Source organism: Triticum aestivum, chromosome 4A (assembly GCF_018294505.1).
Source record: "Triticum aestivum cultivar Chinese Spring chromosome 4A, IWGSC CS RefSeq v2.1, whole genome shotgun sequence".
In the NCBI taxonomy this organism is placed as follows: Eukaryota; Viridiplantae; Streptophyta; class Magnoliopsida; order Poales; family Poaceae; genus Triticum; species Triticum aestivum.
In genome coordinates, this window is record NC_057803.1 from 556907323 (window position 1) to 556916236 (window position 8914).

The window sequence follows — 8914 nt, forward strand, 5'->3', positions numbered from 1 at the left end:
ACTACCTGCGACTGCAGACTTGTCGGCGGTGGATTCCATGCCTGCGGAGATATTGGACAGAAGAATGAAACGAGGTGACGCTCCGGTGATTCAGGTTCAGGTGGCTTGGGACACAACTCCGCCATCAACAACCTGGGAAGATTATGAGGTACTTCGACAGCGCTACCTGCTGGCCAAAATCTGGGACGACAGCACCATCGAAGAGGGAGTCACTTCTCAAGATGGGGAGAATGTCACATCGGTAGTGCACGCCACCACCGCGTGACTGCCAGTTGGCCTAGCCAAGTGTAGGCGTGCGTGGGTTCCACTTGTAAGTGTATGAGAGGCCAAGGGCTGGTTGGGTCGCGCAAGTACTTACGCCCTGGAGAGGGGTTGTATCAAGTATGCTGATGAAAAGATATTCTGAATTCCCTCACCTACTTTCCCCTCGCTCACCCCCTTCTCCCTCACCCTCCTACTCCGATCCCCTCCCGAAGCCTACTCTAGTCGCCTTCGATCCAGATCGGGGCGTTACATCCCAATCCACTAATCATTTGCGGTAATCACCGACCTCCATCCACCAATTATTTTATCTTTGTAAGGATGAATTTTGGTTAACTGAAAAATTGCATAATTATATTTATTGTTAAAAGATGAACTTTGGTTAACCAAAAAAGTGCATAATTGTCGACATCGTATAACTTCGCTCCGAGCTTTCTACTAATCACTTTATTTTAATTTGCCAAATGTTACACCACAAGGTGTGCGTTCAAACTCTCTTGGCATTAAATCCTAGCGAGCAACCGAGCTGTTCAAGCAGGCCACAGTTTCCTGCTTTACAATCTCATATTCTCATAAGCTGTTTCCAATGGCCAGGCAAACCAATGAACTACTGAACTGAACAATGAAAGTAAATACCTTAATTGTGCAATAACTCTTATGTTCATCATGGATCCGCAATCACAAGCAGTAAAGCATGATCTCAAGAAGAAAAATTGCTCAAGGGTTGTCCATATAACTCAGTTCCAGTATTATAAAAAGCGGCCCAGGCAAATTCTAGCCTCCTGACTGAACGTGAAGTAGCTAGTTCAACTAGAATTCTCCACCATTTTAGGCACCGCGGCATCTCAAAATAAGAAAGAGGAACAGGTTCTTTGCGTACAGAAAATCATCCGATCTGGCATGAAAACAAGGATCCAACAATACACACAGAGCAGGCGCAAACTGCATGCTCCCGCTTAGTTGAACTTTCCCTAGGCTTAGCGACCACAGAATTCACTTTATGGCTCATACTTGAGGTGATGCTGACGATTCACTCTTGTCACCTGTTGCCTTCTCTCCTGCAGTTTTGTCTTCGGCGTTGTTTGCAGCTCGCTCATTCACACGGGCCTCATCTTCAACCAGGGATCCAGTGCGCATCAGTTCTTTGACCTTGCGGAATTCATCGTAGTGATTGCGGCGATGCTCTTTGAAACTCACTGATGATCTGTCAGCTTCTGAGTCTGCATGAACACCAAACATATCACTGGCTGTTCGAATAACGTCCTGGACTCTGCCTGTTCGAATAACGTCCTGGACTCATATAGTAAGCTTACTATTCCCACATTACGTTGATAATTAAGTATACACTTATGCATGACATCAAATACAAATATAAATCATGATATAACATAGCAACTTAGAAAGAGTTACAAAAGGTTTATCTTAGCTAGCTAATTCAGAAGAGCTATATGAGTAATCATATAGTTGGATCACTTATGGACTTCATTACAGAAAGCTGATACCATAAAATCAAGTCGCATAACTCAGCTAGTCAAATATATTGAACATCAGTAATTACTAATTTACTCTAGCAACTCTAGAAACATAAAATGGTAACTGAGAAAGAAGCTACCAACCATCATCCTGTTCCATGGCATCTGCATCATCATCTGAGGATGCCCACTCATCATCCTTTGAATCATTTTTACTTGAAGAGGCCACACCATTTAAAGCAGTCAATATAGCTTCAGCACTAACAGTCTCATCTAGACACTTGTCGAAAGGGCGTGTTGGTGATAGTGACCCTAGAGAGCAAGCAATGAAAGCAATTATCCAGCGCTTGCACATTATGAGCACAAATAGTGGTCAGATATGATGAGATACAAGTAACAAGACATATACCATCTTCTTCATCCATCATAGGGTGATACGGTGTCTTGGGCTCGGTTATCTTCTGCCTCACTGGCTTGTTTGATTCAATCTCATACAGATTGTCCTCATTCCACTTCACGCGATGGGAACTGAAGAGAAAAAAGTCAAAATAATGGAAGCAAAATCAAGCAAGTTGAGGTCTAGCTCACACTTATGCAGCCAGTTCAGTTGATTTCATTAGCTCTGGATCATAGCGCAGCATTTGCGCCAAAAACATCGCGTACATGTAAAACCATATAAAAATACAAATGGTACTACAAAATCATACCCATTTTTTCCAATACCACGTCCATGTAGAAATCAATAGCTAGGCTTTATTGTGTTTAAGCAGGCAACAGATCGATGCTATTTTCTATGTCTTCATAGTAGCATAAAATGCAAAAGCCAAATAGAGAATCTTATATCGAATATAAGCCCTTTGACATATTAGCTCTATCAGTCCTTCCAGTTTCTCAAACAGAGAATACTATTTTGTATAAAACCTGGATTAAGTTCAAGACTGTCTACACACTTTAATTTACCATGTCATGTTGCAATGTAAAAATCAATTGTATTACTCAGGACACCAAACAAATATGCTGAACCCTTGTTCACAAGTTGGTTAAAAAAAAGAGAAATGCTTATGCTCCATCATTATGCTAGCCCAGAGATAAGATTTGAAACAACCCAAGCCAAGTAATGGAGTACTAACTAACACTCTGAAAAACGTACATACCAAAATAAGTCAGTATGCATCATTTCTTTCAAACAGTTTCTTATTGATCTCGAAGGAGGAATTAAGACTACTAACCTCATGCTTTAAGTTTCTGATGAGTGAGGATCAAGAAATGTTTAGACAGCAATTCGAAGCCAGATAACACCACCTATTCTAGGTTTCCCTGCAGAAAAAAACTGTCAAGAGTAAATCGAACAAAGATGCCCATATTTTGGGAGGTGGGAGTGTGCCACTGTGACAAACGGACACGACATGCTCAGACCATCTAATAGTGCATCTGACACATGGGAGGTGGGACAAGCTAATGACCAGACGGCAATTATCAGCAAGAATCTATGGCTTTTGTAGTCAATCAAATGTGCAGTTTTCTGATAATTTTGACAGAATGTGTATACCAACAATCTTTCAAAAACATACTTCTTAATAGTACACAAATCGATATGGAATAGTTCAACACGATAATAAGCAAAATTTGCTATGTGACATTGTAAAATGGGGGCAATTGTGCGTCACACCAAAATGGTGGCCCTATACATAACAGTAGAATTACTATACTACTATTGTAACAACCAGCAAGAGGGCTGCACGAAACTGTTTACTTAATTTGCCTTCCATCCTCCTAGCATTACTGCTCAAGAACAAGCAAGTACTCCCTCGGCACCGCACCGGCACACACTGCTGCACAATTTCTCTTCGCTGTACTGGCCGCCTTGCTTTCTACAAGGGTGCCCTACAAAGGCCAAACATGCCATCACCAGCCATGATGGTGTGTTCAACAAAGACGGCCTTAGTCGAGTTAGTTCACTGATGGGCATGCTTCAGCCTGGCGCAACGCGGCCATGACGGGAGTGTGCCACTGTGTAGTGGCACCGGAGACCATCGCTACAAGGCCGTGAGGTGTGAAAGGCTGAATCTGAGGATTCGATTTACGGTGGTGAACAATCGGCCGGGGCTACACGAAATGTTTATTCCCTCTGAAAAAAAGATGGAATGACTGTATTACGATGGCTTCAGTGTGCTGTGGCAGATGGCCGGTCACCATTTCGGAGCCAAACCCCATGATTTTGTACCCATAATTAAAACTAAGAAAAAAAGATCATCATCGAAGTATTGTGCGGGCGCGACAGGGCGGATCTCGATGGGGTGCCCAAAACTCGTAGAACTTATTTTTGTTTTAACTAGTCATCGCTGGATGACCCCAAAAAAATCCCATACCTCGAAAAATCAATGTCCGAGACCGCGGACGGGGCGGAGACAGCGGACGCGCTATGAGGTCTAGAATGGGAACGGCGGTCCCGGCGAGGCGGGATGGGTTGGTGGGCGGCTGAGGGGTGGGGGCGGGCGTCGGCGATGACGCGGAGCTAGGGCACGGCGGCAGCTCTGAGGCGCGGCGGGATCGGGTCGGGTCGGATTGGTAGGGTCGGTAGGTCAGGCGGAGAAGAGGAGGGGCACGGGACGGGGTGGTGGTGGCGGTGGAGAGGAAAAGTCGCTGCTACGGGGAACGGCCGCGCGTCGTGGCGAGGAGGAGATGGATTTTGACCGGGATCGCGGGGAATTACCTTAGCTGCTCTCGGCAGTGGTTCCGGCGGAGGAGCGAGCTCGGCGTCGAGGTGGACGACGAGGGAGGAGCGGCGGAGGAGCGAATCGGGGTCGGGGTCGGGGTCGAGGTGGGCAAGGAGGGGCGGAGGAGCACGCGCCGGAGGTGTGGTGTTTCCGTGGCTTATTTCTTTTCTCACGCTCCCCCACTCTGCCCCCGGTACTTCCACACAATTACCAGAAAATCCCACCCCTACTGTGAACTTTTTTTTAACACAACGCAAGCGCTCATATACATGCGCATACACTCACCCTTATGAACACACATACGCACACCCTATCCCTATGAGCACCTTCGAAAAACTGAGCCGGCATATCATCTTGAAATTTATGAAGTCATCGTAGGCACCTCGTCATCGACGGGAACGTCTCCTCCCATTAAATGCGCATCGCCGGAAATCTTGAAATAAATTCAGGAATAAATGCGAGCACCAAGATTTGAACCCTGATGGACTGGGGATACCACAGCCTCTCTAACCATCCAACGACAAGTTGGTTCGCACCCCTATCATAAACTGAAATGTATACAAGCCAGGCTGCAAGTTTTTTTAGGCCAAAAAAAAAACAGTCCAGTACTCCAGATAGTTTGCCAAGCAAGAATGTCAGTTTGTATTTTCTTGACTTGGTTGTCTCTGATGTTTGCCAAGAATCATAATCAGTACTACATATGATAATTAAGCCCGCATAACATCTTTCTAAAATAGGTATTTATTTTTTTGTCATGTGTTTGCTTAGAGTAATTTGTTCCATGTACACACTACCATGAGCAAGTTCTTCTTGTGTACCACATTATCGATCTTGATTTTACTTGAAATACTGGTCCGACAATGTATTGATAAAATTAGTGGTGTGCCTTTCAACCTGCTCAAGTACTGAGAAAGTACTGGCAAACTAGATTTGTTGGATGCCTTAACTAAATGCACTCTTCCGTTGTACTTGTGCAACCTGAAAATCCTATCTTTGTTTTGTACTTGTGCCTTAACTTATATAGCCATCACTTTATCTTTGCCTACGAGGAACAATTGTCTCTCTTTGTTATATTTTCAGAATTTTGGCAAGTACTGAGTGCTAATTCTTCTCTTCTTGGTTACTAGCTTGTACTTAGTTGCAGTGGCGGAGCTTCATGGGCATCAAAGGGGGCCATGCCACCCCCCTACTCTAGGAAAACTCTTATGTGTATCCCTAATTATTGGCTTGAATATCCAAGGTTTCTCAAAGCTTATGTGTAACTTGTCTTCTTCACCACCTCAACTTTGATTAGCCCCCTCAACAATCTTCATCAAGCTCCGCCACTGCTTAGTTGAGTTGAAGAAGCAAGTAAGAAGCGCTGAGACAATGAAGAAGCAAATTCTGAAGAAGGATGGCAGGTTGAATCTGGTTGATGTTTAAAACAAGCAATCTTACAGAATCAATAAGTGCATGAGCATTTGAGTGCTATGTTGTAACATTTCAGTATTCGGAGTGCATGAACATTCGTGTGCATAAACATTTTAGTATTTGTACTATGCTGCCTGATGTGCTTGTGAAGGAAATATGCCCTAGAGGCAATAATAAAGTTGTTATTAATATTTCCTTATATCATGATAAATGTTTATTATTCATGCTAAAATTGTATTAACCGGAAACTTAATACATGTGTGAATACATAGACAAACAGATTGTCACTAGTATGCCTCTACTTGGCTAGCTCGTTGAATCAATGATGGTTATGTTTCCTAACTATAGACATGAGTTGTCATTTGATTAACGGGATCACATCATTAGAGAATGATATGATTGACTTGACCCATCCGTTAGCTTAGCACGATGATCGTTTAGTTTGTTGCTATTGCTTTCTTCATGACTTATACATGTTCCTATGACTATGAGATTATGGAACTCCCGAATGCCGGAGGAACACTTTGTGTGCTACCAAACGTCACAACGTAACTGGGTAATTATAAAGGTGCTCTACAGGTGTCTCCGATGGTACTTGTTGAGTTGGCATAGATCAAGATTAGGATTTGTCACTCCGATTATCGGAGAGGTACCTCTGGGCCCTCTCGGTAATGCACATCACTTTAGGCCTTGCAAGCAATGCAACTAATGAGTTAGTTGCGGGATGATGTATTACAGAACGAGTAAATACACTTGCCGGTAACGAGATTGAACTAGGTATTGAGATACCGACGATCGAATCTCGGGCAAGTAACATACCGATGACAAAGGGAACAACGTATGTTGTTATGCGGTTTGACCGATAAAGATCTTTGTAGAATATGTAGGAGCCAATATGAGCATCCAGGTTCTGCTATTGGTTATTGACCGGAGACGAGTATCCGTCATGTCTACATAGTTCTCGAACCCGCAGGGTCCGCACGCTTAACATTCGGTGACGATCGATAATATGAGTTTATGTGTTTTGATGTACCGAAGGTAATTCGGAGTCCCGGATGAGTTCGGGGACATGACGAGGAGTCTCGAAATGGTCGAGACGTAAATATCGATATATTGGACGACTATATTTGGACATCGAAAAGGTTCCGAGTGACTCGGGTATTTTTCGGAGTACCGAAGAGTTACGGGAATTCGCCAGGGAGTATATGGGCCTTATTGGGCTTTTGGGGAAAGAGAGAGAGGAGGTTGCGCGCCCCCCAAGGCCTAGTCCGAATTTGACTAGGGGGAGGGGCGACGCCCCCTCCTTCCTTCTCTTCTCTTTTCCCTTTCCTTCTCTCCTACTCCTACTACATGGAAAGGGGGGGGGGGAATCCTACTCTCGGTGGGAGTAGGACTCCCCAGGGCGCGCCATAGGAGGGTCGGCCCTCCCCCTCCTCCACTCCTTTATATACGTGGTCAGGGGGCACCCCATAACACACAAGTTGATCATTGATCTTTTAGCCGTGTGCGGTGCCCCCTCCATCATAATCCACCTCGGTCATATCGTAGCGGTGCTTAAGCGAAGCCCTGCGCTGGTAGCTTCATCAACACCGTCATCACGCCATCGTGCTGACGAAGCTCTCCCTCGAAGCTCTACCGGATCGTGAGTTCGCGGGACGTCACCGAGCCGAACGTGTGCAGATCGCGGAGGTGTCGTACGTTCGGTACTGAGGATCGGTCGATCGTGAAGACGTACGACTACATCAACCGCGTTGTCATAACGCTCCCGCTTTCGGTCTATGAGGGTACGTGGACACACTCTCCCCTCTTGTTGCTATGCATCACCATGATCTTGCGTGTGCGTAGGAATTTTTTTGAAATTACCGCGTTCCCCAACAGTGGCGTCCGAGCCAGGTTTATGCGTAAATGTCATATGCACGAGTAGAACACAAAGGAGTTGTGTGCGTGGGTATATACATATTGCTTGTCGTCACTAGTTGATTCTTGATTCAGCGGCATTGTTGGATGAAGCGGCCCAGACCGACATTACGCGTACGCTTATGCGAGACTAGTTCTACCGATGTGCTTCGCACACAGGTGGCTAGTGGGTGTCTGTTTCTCCAGCTTTAGTTGAATCGGATTCAATGAACATAGTTCTTTCTGAAGATCAAAAAGCAATCACTATACCGCATTGTGGTTTTTTGATGCGTAGGTAAGAACGGTTCTTGTTCAGCCCGTAGCAGCCACGTAAAACTTTAAACAACAAAGTAGAGGACGTCTAACTTGTTTTTGCAGGGCATTTTGTGATGTGATATGGTTAAGACGTGATGAGATATAAATTTGTAACATCCCAAATTTTCAATTTGGAATGTTATACACTAGATCATCATTGTATATCATATTTTATTGCATTTGGGTATTCCAGCGATTGCCTGTTTTTCTTTATGGATCGCCACCCAGGCTCAAAGGGATCATGAGATTATTCATGCTAGAAACTTCCGTGTGCAGCCACAAGCTACTATGGGCTCTAGCATAGTTGACTAAGTTGTGCAAACTCTTATAGTGGTAGACTAGCAGATGTAGGGGAAAATAGGTGTCACGGTCTACCCGATCGTAAGGTGCTAGCGCTTCTGAAAGACTATGTCTCGGTCATCCGTTTCTCAAACATCATGTAGTGCGAGAATCCCAACGGAGGAGATCGAGTCTTGTGGGAAAAAGTGCGTAAACCTCTGTAGAGTGTATAAACTAATCATGGTTAGCCGTGTCCCCGGTTATGGACATCTTGAGTATCTAGTACTTGGATTATCATGTGAATCTCATCATGTTACTCTAATTAATTTTGTTGGGTTTTAATGATGATGCTTAATTGGGATTGAGAGGGTGTCTACACTCTCAATGTTTAACAACTACCATGATAGTTAAATAAAATTTATTCCTTTGCAGTAGGGAAAAATTGGCTTTACGCAAAACTGTAACCATAGAGCTTTCCACCAGCCAAATATGCATATAGTATAGCCTATATCTTTTATTGCTCTCTATGTGTTACATTGCCAGCATATTCCATGTGCTGACCCG

The 8914-nt window shown here is 44.4% G+C and overlaps 1 protein-coding gene across 1 annotated transcript; it reads right to left on the bottom strand.

The window, feature by feature from the left end:
* Positions 1-956: 956 nt before the first annotated feature.
* Positions 957-4647, bottom strand: LOC123086937 (protein phosphatase inhibitor 2). Its single transcript, XM_044508804.1, has 5 exons — positions 4447-4647; positions 2963-3050; positions 2143-2261; positions 1878-2045; positions 957-1481 (listed from the first exon to the last, which is right to left on the bottom strand). Exons 2-5 carry the CDS (start codon positions 2965-2967, stop codon positions 1267-1269), a joined length of 507 nt encoding a protein of 168 aa, XP_044364739.1. The 5' UTR covers positions 2968-3050; positions 4447-4647; the 3' UTR covers positions 957-1266.
* Positions 4648-8914: the final 4267 nt, after the last annotated feature.